Raw genomic sequence first — 15,809 nt, 5'->3', positions numbered from 1 at the left:
GTAGGCGTATTCTGTTGTTGGAAGCCTTTGGCAGAGGGTTCCTCTTTGAAAGGTTTCCTAGTTACCGGGTCCTGATTTTATCATTGTGAATATAATTATGTTGGTATAGAGTAATAATGGAAAGGCGTCCATTAGGTGAGAATTAAATTAGAGAGTTAAACTGGTCAAAAGTTCCAGTGGCAGAGGATACCACCGACTCAGTGTTCCATTTCGGTGATGGCATTATTAGACCCCCTGGACGAGTTAGAACTGCGAGGAACCCTCAATCATGTGTGTGCGTACTGATGAGTGAAGTTTTCGTTCGTGCCCCTGACTGGTTGTGCCATTGTGTGGCACTTCTATTAGAAATAAAACACATTTCGTGCAGGAATCATTGGATCACGTGAGAGTTCGATTACTTTTTTTTTCGGGGGAGAGGGGGGGGAGTAACATCACGAACACAGTGGCTGAGGTCTCCATTATATTTAAAGATAATATTATACTCGTGGACCACCGCAGTTCAAGTTCAAGTAAGTTTATTGAGACAAGAAAAAAATACACCTCAAAGGGATATCTTGAGATGATTTCGGGGCTTTTAGTGTCCCCGCGGCCCGGTCCTCGACCAGGCCTCCACCCCCAGGAAGCAGCCCGTGACAGCTGATTAACACCCAGGTACCTATTTTACTGCTAGAGGATAGAGTAGCTTAGGCTATTTCTAACCACCGCAGAGCGTCTATGAATGCCGTTGAATACCCCCTAAATACAATTAGATAAAAACTAATGACTTTAGATGGCAGGATTTCTTAATATCTCTGAATATCATTTATCTTATATTAATTTGTTATTATTTAGATTATTGAAAGGCAAAGATGTTAACCCATGAGAACAGAAACATAAAGACAAGAATCAAGGTTAAAATATTGATCCACAAGCAATTCATGAATTACTGCAAATCATGGCAGTCCATCATTAAAACAAAGGGACGTGGTGATCACAAAGGACAAGCCAAATACTGACTTATTAAATTATAAACAAGTTAGTATTTGACTTATAACCTGGACTGGAGGATGCGTTGGATTATTGGATGTTAAGTATTTATATACAAATATCGCTCTGAAATTGAAAATACAGTTAGTTTTGCGTTTTGGTAATCTTTGGATTAGAAATTGACGCGCACAGGAGGAGAAGGTACACAGCTACAGAATTCCAGAGACCAACAACCAAGCGACAGAAACTAAAGCAGTTTTTTCCCACTTCATGCCAATGGTTTACACTTTTTAACGAGGACGGGTAAATTGAATAAAAAAACAGTTTTTCTCTGCATTTCATTCAACATATTGGTATAGAGAAAGGTATTCTTGGGTAATTATCAGAATAAAGCGCTGTACCAGTATAACTGTATAGCACTTAGCAAGAATTTGGCGACAAGGAATTGGGATATGAGGACGAAGTAAAGGAACGGTGCCCAACCATTTCAACAAACAGGGAACGAGCGCTGACTCTGCATTAAACTAGGCCAATGCCTTACGAGTCACTCCATACGGCTGGAAAGAAGCTAATTCTGACGTGGCATCTACACAACGGTTTGAGTGAGACGACTGTAGCTTTCAGAGGACATAAAGACTTTTCTGACTGTATCAGAACATTTTTTCAGAAGTAATTTTGACAATCCCAGTGATATAAAGTTCCGGGAACAAATAATAAACATTAGAATATACTGAATCTCGTTTTGGATTGTAATGCTTTAACTAAAAGGCTGCATGATCTGCCGTATTTAATTATTTATATCTCAAAGCAATGCCCAGGTAGTTACCAGCAATGATAGAGATTTTTTTGACTCATAGTATTGTCATCAACAGCTCACCGTACCAATTTATCAAGTTTTATAGCGACAATTGACAGCTGTCCCGTATCAAAGTTCTAAAGCCAGTTCTTAAACCAGTTACTAGGGCTCTGTTCCCTACAGGCATATTTATAGTCATTTGACGTACACTTAGAGCAAGTTGACAAAGTATTACAGTCGGTTGTCATAGTCTTAGAGCCTGTTTCTGTAATCTTAGAGCAAGCTGACATGGTCTTAGATCCTAATAATATAGTCATAAAGTGTGTTTACGTAAGTTTACACACAGAGATCACACTAACGTGATGCATCAAACAAATCCACAAGGGCCGTGACGAGGATTCAAACCTGCGTTTGATTAAGGCAGTGTCTGGGATACTCCCGGACGCAGGTTCGAATCCTCGTCACGGCCCTTGTGGATTTGTTCGTGTTTACGTAGTCTTGGAACGAGTTTATATGGTCTTAGAGCCTGTGGACATAGTTTTAGAGCCTGTTTATACAGCTTTTGAGCCTTTTGACAGTCTTAGAACACGTATGAACAATCTTACATCCAGTATGTAAAATCTTAGAGCCAATTAGCTTAGCTATAGAGCCTGATGACATAACCTTAGAGCCAATTGACAAAGACCTTGACACGCCCATTTCATTTTTGGTCACAAACAATAACTCTTAAATGTCTTTTTCGAACAGGATTTTCCATGGATTTTCGAACTCTACTATTCCATTAATCCGTCTTCCAAGGTTTATCGCTTCCAGCATCGCGGAGAGTCGCATTTACTAGCGCCCATAAATCTGGTTTATCTTATCTACTAGCACCCATGTGTTTGGTTTATCGCATCTATTAGCATCCATGACTTTTGTTTATCGCTTCTACCAGCACCCATGATATCAGCTAATCTCATTTGTTATCAGCCAACTCTTCAGTGTATTATGTTTTCAAATGCTCACAAATCTGATTTATTTGTTTTTCTACCAACAATAACACTGATTTATCGCGTTAACTAGCAACAAATACGATGATTTAAATCTAATAATAACGTCCATAACTCTAGCTTATCTCATTAACTCTCAGTATGCTGCAGCATCTGTCAGCATCTATTAGCATCCCTCAGCAACTCTCAGCATCCCTCAGCACCCTAGCATTCCTCCTTATCTCTCAGTTTTCTGCAGCATCTCTTAGGGCCCCTGCAGCATACAATAGTGAAATTCGGCATTTTGCAACATCTCTTAGTATCTTTCAGCATACTGAATTACATTTTAATATATCTATGTATCCAGTAGCATAGCCCGCATCCATCAGTGTCTCTTGTAGCATTACATTAGCATCTAATAGGATCTCTCAGCATCATCATACAGCATTCTGGATCATCTCGTGACGGATACTATCATAGTTTAAAAGTGGCAATATTCTAATTGAGCTCTACCAGGTTTCAAGGAATTAAATGCAGCTTAAATAGTAGGAGCTTTTTAGTTTAAAAAATTACATCAGTGCTTTTGATAGTAAGGCCTGGTTTAATAGATATTTTTTAATAATATACAGATTTAATAATAGCTTATTTAAAGAATAGCTAATTTTAATAGCACCATTTCTAAAATAACATATGTTATTTTAATAGTAATTTGCTACAGATTTAATAATATTAGCAAGTAATGATATCAATACTGGCAGCGTTATCATCAACAGTAGTGTCCTAACTAGGAACTGAAACTCTCTTTCTTATTCATTCAGCAGTGTGTGAAGTTTAGACATTATTAGATAATAGTTATAATAACTGTAGGTGTAGTTACTACCAAATTGAAATTGAAATAAGTTTATTGGTTGTTACTACAGCTGTGACAGTTAAGCGATGTGGTTACTACAGTTGTAATAATAAAAATAATAACAGCATAAGAAGGAGCGACAGCAACTATACTAGCGTCAACAGCTGTAGTAGCAACAACAGCTGTAGTAGCAACAACAGCTGTAGTAACAACAACAGCTGTAGTAGCAACACCAGCTGTAGTAGCAACAACAGCTGTAGTAGCAACAACAGCTGTAGTAGCAACAACAGCTGTAGTAGCAGCAACAGCTGTAGTAGCAGCAACAGCTGTAGTAGCGTCAACAGCTGTAGTAGCGTCAACAGCTGTAGTAGTAACAACAGCTGTAGTAGTAACAACAGCTGTAGTAGCAAACACAGCTGTAGTAGCAACAACAGCTGTAGTAGCGTCAACAGCTGTAGTAGCAACAACAGCTGTAGTAGTAGCAACAGCTGTAGTAGCAACAACAGCTGTAGTAGCGTCAACAGCTGTAGTAGTAACAACAGCTGTAGTAGCAACAACAGCTGTAGTAGCGTCAACAGCTGTAGTAGCAACAACAGCTGTAGTAGTAACAACAGCTGTAGTAGTAACAACAGCTGTAGTAGAAACAACAGCTGTAGTAGCAACAACAGCTGTAGTAGCAACAACAGCTGTAGTAGCGTCAACAGCTGTAGTAGCAACAACAGCTGTAGTAGTAGAAACAGCTGTAGTAGCAACAACAGCTGTAGTAGCGTCAACAGCTGTAGTAGTAACAACAGCTGTAGTAGCGTCAACAGCTGTAGTAGCAACCACAGCTGTAGTAGCAGCAACAGCTGTAGTAGCAACAACAGCTGTAGTAGCAACAACAGCTGTAGTAGCAGCAACAGCTGTAGCAACAGCAGCTGTAGTAGCAACAACAGCTGTAGTAGCAACAACAGCTGTACTAGCAACAACAGCTGTAGTAGCAACAACAGCTGCAGTAGTAACAACAGCTGTAGTACCAACAACAGCTGTAGTACCAACAACAGGTGTAGTAGCAACAACAGCTGTAGTAGCAACACCAGCTGTAGTAGCAACAACAGCTGTAGTAGCAACACCAGCTGTAGTAGCGTCAACAGGTGTAGTAGCAACAACAGCTGTAGCAACAACAGCTGTAGTAGCAACACCAGTAATAGTAATAATAACTGGTGTTGTACCAACAACCGCCGTGTTCACACCAGTAGCAGGTTGAGAGTACTCACCACACCTATATTATAGACTGCAACAATAGTAACAATATCAGCCGGGTTTATATTGAAAACAGATTCAGGAGCGGGGCCAGAGTAGTAGAAACAGTAGCAACGGCAGCTGCAATAGTGACCATTAATCTCGGGTTATATTACGGGGCTCGAATGTACGCCCTGTGACGCTGTTGGTGGCTGGTGAGGGTGAGGTCCTGGATGCCTTAAGAACCCCCATTTCTAATGGCCGAGGGCGAGGAGCTGAACTGCCTCAAAAAACCCATTCCTAATGGTCGAGAGTCAGAAGCTGGCCTGCCTAAGAACCCCTAATCCTTGTGGGCCGAGTGAGAGGCGGTGGAGTTCTTGTTTCCTTGTTTCGTCTCATTCTTTGACGGCCATTACGAAGCTTTTAGTCTTCGTTCCTCGAGTGAGGTTAGAAAACGCATATTTATTCTCTTCCCAGATAGCGGTGGGGGAACAAATAGTAAATTTTACACCCGTTCAATATTTGGGGAGCTTTTTATACTTCGTGTGTGTGTGTGTGTGTATGTGTGTGTATGTGTGTGTGTGTGTGTGTGTGTGTGTGTGTGTGTGTGTGTGTGTGTGTGTGTGTGTGTGTGTGTGTGTGTGTGTGTACTCACCTATTTGTTTGTTTATTACTATTACTATTTATTTATTTGCACACCTCACCTGTGTGTGTGTGTGTGTGTGTGTGTGTGTGTGTGTGTGTGTGTGTGTGTGTGTGTGTGTGTGTGTGTGTGTGTGTGACTCGGTGTTATGGGTCGGTAAGCGAGTATGGTGCTGCTGGGAGCGACACACTGCTTAACGTCAAGACTTAACTAAAAGATGCATGGATAAAGTTTTTTTTCCAGCTTAGGAAACCACGTTCCCCTGCTAGTGCTCCTTCTTTTAATCTTTCATTTATTTTATATATATATATATATATATATATATATATATATATATATATATATATATATATATATATATATATATATATATATATATATATATATATATTAGTATATTTTGGTAGCAGTCTTTCCTGTTGACATATATTATTAAATATGACCGAAAAAGTAAGATTAATAATTCTAACACGAATTTTCTCGATCTTTCGTACATTTCTTTTCACTGTTGGTGGTAATTAAAAAATCAATTCTCCAAAATTCATTTTTATTTCTAGTCTGACGCGACACTTGAGCGCGTTTCGTAAAACTTATTGCATTTTCAAAGACTTTAGTTTACACATACACAACTGAATAGAACTTAGACATCTCCGATTTGTTTATATCTACATTTGAGTGAGGTGGTATTTAATAGGGTATTAAATTCATCAACACAAGACAGAACACGAAACAATGGGTATTGAATGGAAGTGATTGTAGAAAGCCTATTGATCCATATTTCTTGATGCTTCTATATTGGAGCGGAGTCTTGAGGTGGGTAGAATATAGTTGTGCATTAATTGGCTGTTGACTGCTGGTGTTGATTTCCTAATGTGTAGTGCCTCGCAAACGTCAACGTTTTGCAAAACGCAAAACTGCGTTTCGAAACTTATGTAAGGAATCGTTCAGGACCCTGTATACAACTCATGTCAGACCAATCATGGAATATGCAGCTCCAGCTTGGAGTCCATACCTAGTTAAACACAAGACAAAGTTAGAGAATATTCAGTGGTATGCCATCAGACTCGTCCCGGAACTGAGAGGTATGAGCTACGAGGAAAGGCTAAAGAAGTTGAAACTCACGTCCCTGGAAGACAGAAGAGTAAGAGGAAACATGTAAACCACCTACAAAACTCGTAGGGCAAGTGTCAGGGCGGACAAAGACTAACTCTTTAGCTTGGGTGGAACACAAACAAGGGGACATAAGTGGAAACTTAGTACCCAAATGAGCCACAAAGATATTAGAAAGATTTTTGTTAGTGTCAGAGCAGTTAACAAATGGAATGCACTAGAAAGTGATGTAGTGGAGTCAGACTCCATACACAGTTTCAAATGTAGGTATGATAGAACCCAGTAGGCTCAGGAATCTGTACACCAGTTGATTGACCGTTGAGAGGCGGGACCAAAGAGCCAGTGCTCAACACCCGCAAACACAAATAGCTGAGTACATCTATGTGAGTACACACATGGTGAACACACACACAAGCAGAGCATACACAAACGCACATGTACACATGTCACTAATAAAACACACATGCATGTAAATTTAATGGGAAATAAACACGCTGTATAACTCTACGGTCAAATTCGGCCCCGTTTCACTTACTAATGCACTTATTAAATTTCTACTTGGTAATTTTATTTTTTTGCATGTGATTATACATATATATATATATATATATATATATATATATATATATATATATATATATATATATATATATATATATATATATATATATATATATATATATATGCGAACAAGCCTGAATGGTCCCCAGGACATATGCAACTGAAAACTCACACCCCAGAAGTGACTCGAACCCATACTCCCAGAAGCAACGCAACTGGTATGTACAAGACGCCTTAATCCACTTGACCATCACGACCGGACATAATGAGGTGATAGCCGAGGCTATATGAACCACCTCTACCGCCGGAACTCGGATAGTTATCTTGGGCATAGCATTTTACCAAATCACCTCATTCTTTGGGGCACACGTGAGGAACACAAATGCGAACAAGCCTGAATGGTCCCCAGGACATATGCAACTGAAAATTTTATATATATATATATATATATATATATATATATATATATATATATATATATATATATATATATATATATATATATATCCCGAGATTCCTTGACCCCCCCTAGTTCGAACTACTGATTATCCCTAGGAAGAAACACCACAATAGTTGCCTATGTCTCGTCTACATATTTCCTGTTAGGTGAACACAAGCATCACATGAAATTTCGCAGTTTCAAATAATAAAATAATTTTTCATATGATTTCCAATCTGTTATCATAACAGTATAAAACTCTGTTCTCTATTCATGAATCGAAGTGCAACATAGGTCGTCCTATGAACATCGTTTTAGTATCATTCGAGTAAGTTTTATACGCTGAAGTTATATGCGCTTATCTCAAGAGATTAAGTAAACACTCATCTAACAGCAAGTTCCTTAAAAAATTCGTCACACGCACTCACAATCAAACTCACACTCGCACACACGCACACACTCGCTCTCGCACACTCTCAACCCCCCTAATATCTGGACGTAGACATGACTGGTACAGTAGCTTTAAGAAGAGGAGAATTTGGAAGGAAACTTGAAGCAAAGCATATTCTATTACGTATGTAAAGCACCAAAGCTATGGTGGCCTGCGATCCTGCTTTTCTTTAATGATTACTTTGAGCATTGTACTTGTAAAGCTGAGGTCACTGAGGTGTGTGGGGGTGGGTGGGTAGGTGTGGTGGTGTGGATATTGTGCATGTGTGTATGTGTGTGTGTGTATGTATGTATGTGTGTGTGTGTGTGTTTGAGTGAGGGAGAGAAGGGTGTATAGAAGGATTTCACTCAATTGCCAGCCGTCGACAAGGACAGTGACGCCACGAGTGTTCGAAAGACGTAGCCGTGTTTGTGGTGTTGTTATTAAGAGCAGCTGGCGTGATTTTTCTAGTGGCAGGTCGGACAGGGTGTGCGAGGGCGTGTAGCGCCACGGGAGTTTGGGCGGCGGCCCCTGGAACTAAGAGGATCAATACGATGCGGGGGTCGCGCGCCGTCTGCAGCCAGTGTCCCACAGTCAGCCTGGCCAAGCGCACGCTGCACACCAAGTGGCCAGCAGCCCGCCATGCCCGAGCCGCCCTCAGGCCGCTTCCTCAGCTGATATCGTGCTCTAAGTGATACCCGGCCACTGGAAGGCTGGCGAGGCGGCCCCAGCCCAGTGCGTGCCATGGGCGGTGAGTGACGGGAGCAGTGTGGCGCGCGCCCTCCGACCCGTGACAGCCGTGACCCCACGCCAGCACCTCCAGGACCGCCACCATGAGGAGTTCCGGCTGGCCCCTGGCGCGCCTCGCCCTACACCTGCTGATGTTGCTCACCCGTTCCTACTGTTCTCTCGCCGAAGTCATGTCCACGTGAGTACCTCTTTCTATACCCCATACCCTCATCCCTCCATCAAGAGTACCCAGCTACCATATCCCTCTTATCCGGTACACAGCCTCTTCCCAGCCTCCTACACACACACCTACAAACAATACGTCTGAACCATCACGCCTGTGTGAAGACCATGAGCCCACACCCACACATCATTATCACCCAGTACACCTACCTCATCAGCGATACGCAAATTCACCTCGGTTTCAGCACAGCCATTGGCACTCTTTCCATACCCTTTGACACCTCATTGAAGGAACTGCCTCACTAACAGAAGCATTTTCTTATGAGAGTATCTCATGTGGTAATCGAAACAGATACCCATGATTACACCAGAATTCCCCTTAACTGCTGTTACAATAAAAATATTAACACTCGAAAGTGAAAACTCGATACTCTCCTATTACCCTCTCCCAGTAACCTAGATTACCTGCGAGAGTAATCTGTGTGATTCCTTTGAGAGAAAACCTTCAACACGCTACAATACCCACGAGACATACCCCTTAACACGCTACAACACCCATGAGAGGCCCCCCTTAACACGCCTCCACACCCTCGAGAAACCCCCTCCAGCGCCACCCAGTGTTTGGCCTACTTACTACCGGCGCATTAGCCCTGCTTGCCCCTCCCACTCTAATAATTACCACTCCTAAAACCTTCCTCGTAAGATCTTTAACCCGATCCCCATAACCCCCCCCCTACCCCCCACCTCTCCTAATAACGCATCTTCGAAACAATGCACCCTGACTTCCACCGTCCCTTCCTCATTATCCTTTTCGAACTGACAACAAGAAAAGAAAATCCATGTCTAGAGATCAAGGAGAACAGCACGCGATCTCCAGGCCCAAACTGTGTCTCCAAAAGTTTAGTAATTTCCTGTTGGCTGATCGCGATGTTCATCTACGGCGCCGAACCCCCGCCCCCAGCCTGCGCGAAACGGCAAGTGTTATCTTGGACGATAGCGAAATTAAAGTTACCCAGAGTTCCAGGACTTACCCATTATCTGACGGACGCGATATACTTTCACTTCACATATTTTGTGAGGGGGTCGCTGATTAATGTATAAAATACGTATCATTGTTAGCCTTGTACGAAGCGTGAATATAAGTGGTAAATCATCGAATTACCTGCAGGCTGTGGCGATAGTGATCATCGACGCGCCTCGGTCAGCCTGCACCGAAACACAACGTTAACATACTTGACAAAATATCAAATTAATTGCTGAAACATTGAAAATATGTGTAGTACGAGTTCTTGAGGAGCTGAACGAGGCATGGAGCACTAGAACGAGAGAGAACGAGTGATAGTGGACGTGGGTGATGAAGAAGGAGGTGAGAAATAGTGTAGGTGGTGGTGTTTCTGGTTGACAGTGACTTTGTTAGTGGTAGCAATAGAGGATCAGATAATGATTCTTGTGGCAATCGTGGTGGTGGCTGATAATGAAAATTGTGGCACTCATGGTGGTGGTTACCATAGTTGTGGAGGTGGCGCAAATGGTGGTACTTGCATTCATTTAACGCGTCCAGCCACCACCACCACCTCCTACTTGCTACACTTCCAAGCATAGGAACCCTAACACCATTTTCAAACAAATGTACACCAAGTGTTGCCAGAATCAAGAAAGGTGGGACAATATAAACCTCGGTGCTTTCACCTACAGGATAACTCCGTAGTGGAAACCACACAAGGTTGCTACGTACGGGTTTTATGCAGCCCTACAGGGTGTTTGATTTCATGGGTGGAGTCCACCACTGGCAACCCAGGAAACATGATTTCATGTCAGAGTGTCATACATTTATATGAATTATTGACACTTAAAGAAGAAGGCTTCTCCATCACTTTAGCTGTGCTTCTTCATTATGCGTCTTATGTTTCATAAAACTCCACTTTGTGTTAATTAACTATATTTTGGCATTTACTCGAATGTCGAGGGTGTGAAGGGCATTAGAAAAGTATTTAAAAAGCAAAAAATAACAAACTTTCGGAACAATTTACAGATTGTACATCAAATGAAATCCAAAATATATATCAATAGTGATGAATCCGCACTTTTTTAAAAAAGTTCAATCACATTAGTTCATTCCTTTTTCCCTAATTTTCCGAACTTGTCTTTATCGTTTTTCCAACCACCTTGTATCCACCATCTTTCCAGCTTGTAGTTCCATCTCGCGTGATGAGTGAACTAAGGCTACATCTACTTAGCGACAAACCATCCTGTTGATGTACATCTAGATATCACAACTCTCCATCAGAGCTACACCTCATACAATAAAGGTGTATTGGATCGTTTTCAGACTAACATTAGTAAAATGCATTCATTTCCTTTGTAATAAAACATTATGAGACACTATTGAATTAAAATTTAATAGTGTCTCGTAATGTTTATGGGACACTATTGAATTTTAGTGTCGCACCGCACATACGCACTAATACACTTAGGGCGTGTATGTCTTGTGTTTGTGTTTGCGTGTGTTTCTATATGGTGAGAGATTTAGAGAGAAAGAGACAGTGTATCTGTGCGAAGGTATATATATATATATATATATGTCGTACCTAGTAGCCAGAACTCACTTCTCAGCCTACTATGCAAGGCCCGATTTGCCTAATAAGCCAAGTTTTCATGAATTAATGTTTTTTCGTCGACCTAACCTACCTAACCTAACCTAACCTAGCTTTTTTTGGCTACCTAACCTAACCTTACCTATATATATAGGTTAGGTTAGGTTAGGTAGGGATGGTTAGGTTCGGTCATATATCTACGTTAATTTTAACTCCAATAAAAAAAATTGACCTCATACATAGTGAAAAGGGTTGCTTTATCATTTCATAAGAAAAAAATTATAGTAAATATATTAATTCAGGAAAACTTGGCTTATTAGGCAAATCGGGCCTTGAATAGTAGGCTGAGAAGTGAGTTCTGGCTACTAGGTACGACATATATATATATATATATATATATATATATATATATATATATATATATATATATATATATATATATATATATATATATATATATATATATATATATATATATATATATATATGCTTTTTTAGCAAATACGTGTGTGTATATATGTATTCATTAGAGTAAACGTATGTGAATTTATGTTTTATATTTTTACGAGGATGTATTTTAATTTGCATTCGTATTTCTGCGAGATTGTGTTCATGTATGAGTGTGTACTCACCTAATTGTGCTTGCGGGGGTTGAGCTTTTGCTCTTTGGTCACCTGTGTGTGTGTGTGTGTATGTGTGTTTGTTTGTGTGTGAATACATGTGTTTACAGGCGTGTATGTGCCTGCACATGTACGTTTGCGTTTCTCCATATTCGAAGATGCATGTGCATTTACAAATTGAGCACGTGTGTGTGTGCGGACTTCAGTGCTTAATGAACGTGAATTTGTTATTTTCTGAGTACATGTTCATTTGTTTTCAGCCTATAAATTGTTTGGCAGCCAGACTTGAGTTCAGACTCATCTGATGATATACCGAACAGTGAGGCAGTGGTTGGTCGCAGGCTGCAGGCCAACATAGCGGTCGCAATCAGGCTGATGAAGCATCTGTGGGAACGTGTCTAGATTACTCTCTATGATATAACTCTTCATAACGGCAATATTTTGTACATTACCCGTGTTTAATAGTAGATAAACTTAGATATTCTGTTTTTTCCTGGTCTTTGGCATGTGTGCTTCCGTTTTTATATCAGTGCCTATGGAAGGATGGGATCTATCTCTGTAGGTTTCTCCTAGTTTAATTTTTTTTACAAACGAGTTCTATGTATTATTTTCAAATGAAGCTGGGGATGAAAGTGACCTCTCTCGCATACATTAGTGAATTCAACATTTTTTTTAAACCTCTCTTTCAATTTTGTTCGATGTTCTCTTGTAATACTTTCAACTGGAGACGTTTTTTCTGTCAATTCTGATGGAATCTAGTGATTATTATTTCTCAATTAAAGTACCTTTCCTTTTCCAGCTTCTCTATTACCCTCAGAAAGCAGCGCCAGGATTCAACAAGCATTTGTGCACAAACTTAAAAATCTGAACATCTTTTCTCAATCTTTGGCGGGTTTGTTTACATGTAATAAACAGTTGATGAGGAACAAAACTTCCCAGTCAAATTTGTTTTTTGTTTAAACCGCTTTGTAGTCGTTCCGAGCTCATAAACTGCTGAATTAATATAAACAAAGATTCAGAAAAGATGAACAGGTTCATAAGTAGATGCAAAAAGGCTTGCTGGATCCTGACTTTACACTGTGTGATCTTATCTTTTCTTACCCGTCTTTTCACTTTGGTTCTCAGATTGTATTCCCTTAATCAGCTCGCAGGATAAACCCTTTAATTCAGGGCATTGGCGGTATGTGTTTAGCACTCATGAGGGCTGGTTTCTATGCTGTTTATATATATTTTGGTTCTCATTTGACGTATTCTGTAAAGATTGTCTTAGATTCAATATTTAAGATTTTAGATGCATTTTTTTTCTAGCTACTCGCACGCTGATGATTTTCTGTTTATTTGAGACTCTAATTATAGGATCGCGCACTTTTCCCTAATCAATATAATTTTCCCATATGTATGCGCATAATGAGTATGTTTGGTGTGTGTATGTGTGTGTGTGCATGCATGTGTGTGTGTATGTTTGTGTGCGTGTGTATGTTATATATATATATATATATATATATATATATATATATATATATATATATATATATATATATATATATATATATATATATATATATTAAAGTTATATAAATAGATGTGATATGTATTCACGAACGTAATATGTACAGCAAAATATTTAAATAAATGAATATATGTGAGGAGGGGGAGAATAAATACCTGTTAATTATGTAATTACGGTAAACTATGCTTTAGAATATATATATACACAAACATACACACACACACATGCACACACACACACACACACACACACACACACACACACACACACACACACACACACACACACACATACACACACACACACACACACACACACACACATACACACACACACACACACATACACACACACACACACACACACACACACACACACACACACACACACACACACACACACACAATAAAAAATAAAAAAATTAGTTCATTGACAGTTGAGAGGCGGGCCTAAAGGGCAGAGCTCAACCCCCCCCCCCCCACAAGCACAACTAGGTGAATACACACATACCCACACACACATATATATACACACACATCTTAAAAAATAAATTTTTATGTTTTATATTTTATGTATTATGGATACATATCTCTGTAGTGCCTTCGTTACATTTTATGATATACGGGTAGTAATTCATTTGAACTGCCTCTCTTGTTAACGCCTCATTTTGTATTGCGTTTACTCATCGTTGTGTAATTCGTTAACATTTCGTTGTTAATTTTGTTAACGCCTAGCTGTACATTGCGTTAACGGCGCGTTGTGCAATGCTTTAACGCCACGTTGTGAAATGCGTTAACGTTTCGTTGTGCAATTCGTTAACGGCACGTTGTATAATGAGTTAATTCCTCGTTGTTTAACTCATTAACGCCTCGTTGTATAATGCGTTAATGACTCTGAGTAATGAGTTAAGGCCTCGTTGAGTTTATATTTCACTGTCTTTAAAGTTGTCTGGCACTCAGCTCGATATATAACGTAAATATATAACATATAACGACATATAACGTTTCTGTTATATATGTGTGCGAGTAATATTACAGAGGCTTTTGGTTGTATCGTCATCTATACATTCCTACTGTATCGGTGTTGTTTTACCCGAAATGGTTACCGTCACATCCAAACTGCAGTTGATATATCCTTCTTGTATCGTCGTTGTTGCATGCATTCTATATCATAGTGGCTTCGTCCATAATTTATTGGTTCGCGAAGTGAAGTAGGAACACTGTGATTGCTTTTCTTAAATATTTTGCTTCCTTTCGCTGACGATTTGTCGTTTCTGTGGAGTGATTGTGGTGCAGTCTTCCTGCTTTGCTGTGGACGTGTTTCTGTGCCGTGATTGTGCCGTGTTGTTGTGGTCCGATCTTCCTGCTGTGCTGCATGTGTTGTGTATCGACCGTGTGCACTATTGGATCTGTGCCACATAACAGATTTACCGCCCCGTGCATTAAGCTTTATTGCCGGAGCACCTTATTGTAATGCGTCGTAAATTTATTATTTTTTCGAACTATTGAATTTCAGGCAAACTGCATGGCGGGTGTACTGTATTGTAGCTCTGTTTCTGTAGGATTTTGCTGCTACATAGCAATTTTTTTATCGAAATAAGGGGCATACTCTATCACTAATATTTGCGTTTTGTGGCATGATTTCAGTATATCTTTAGTTGAACATAATGAATTGTTATTGTTTTAAATACATGTTAAATTTCTGCTAAATTGAAGTTGTACAGATTTTCTCGCAGCTGTATGAAATTTTCTTATTGGTAATAACAAGCCAAATATTAAATAATGATAATTTCATTAAAAACATGGAAGTTAATAAAGATGAAAATCTGAAAAATAATAGCATAAACATACTAATATAAAATGTGAAATATGTATATATTTGCTAAAAAATCAAAGCAATATATATGTACCTCTATACGATATTTCTGGTCAGATTGAGTTTGTGATGATTGATTTTTAATTTTTAATTCATATTTTCGTTAATAAAGCATTTTTAATATATATCAAAGTGAAAATTTTATTAATATTTTTTCACAAATTTTAATTTGTTACCAATGTATATTTTTTTTAAAAAAGGATATTCAGTTTTTGGGTATGATTATTTTTTCCCAACGTCATTGTTCAGGGTTTACTTTGAAGTCAGTAAGACAGAAATGCACAATTTTACACAATTTAATAACTTAACTGTAA

At 39.3% G+C, this 15,809-nt stretch overlaps 2 protein-coding genes across 2 annotated transcripts in view; one reads left to right on the top strand and one right to left on the bottom strand.

Annotated features, from left to right (window-relative positions):
• Positions 1–3,631: 3,631 nt before the first annotated feature.
• On the bottom strand, positions 3,632–8,819 carry LOC123764107 (uncharacterized). The gene is made up of 2 exons (XM_069329701.1): positions 8,683–8,819; positions 3,632–4,841 (listed from the first exon to the last, which is right to left on the bottom strand). The coding sequence occupies exons 1-2, from the start codon at positions 8,817–8,819 to the stop codon at positions 3,632–3,634; spliced, it is 1,347 nt and encodes a 448-aa protein (XP_069185802.1).
• Positions 8,558–15,809, top strand: part of LOC123748125 (gamma-aminobutyric acid receptor subunit beta) — a gene marked incomplete in the record, with an annotated part of 337,780 nt that continues 330,528 nt past the window's right edge. The window contains 1 exon segment of the mRNA XM_069329940.1: positions 8,558–8,912. Coding sequence (XP_069186041.1) covers positions 8,818–8,912 — 95 coding nt within the window.

Source organism: Procambarus clarkii, chromosome 23 (genome assembly GCF_040958095.1).
Source record: "Procambarus clarkii isolate CNS0578487 chromosome 23, FALCON_Pclarkii_2.0, whole genome shotgun sequence".
Classification (NCBI taxonomy): Eukaryota; Metazoa; Arthropoda; class Malacostraca; order Decapoda; family Cambaridae; genus Procambarus; species Procambarus clarkii.
Note: the sequence above shows the minus strand (reverse complement) of the source record. Positions and strands in the feature narration are given on the sequence as shown.

Coding starts and splice junctions, on each gene's coding strand:
- LOC123764107 (XM_069329701.1), bottom strand. CDS start 8,819: ATGGTGGCGGTCCTGGAGGTGCTGGCGTGGGGTCACGGCTGTCACGGG. Junction 4,842..8,682: donor GCCAGCCTTCCAGTGGCCGG/GTATCACTTAGA, acceptor TCTATAATATAG/GTGTGGTGAGTACTCTCAAC.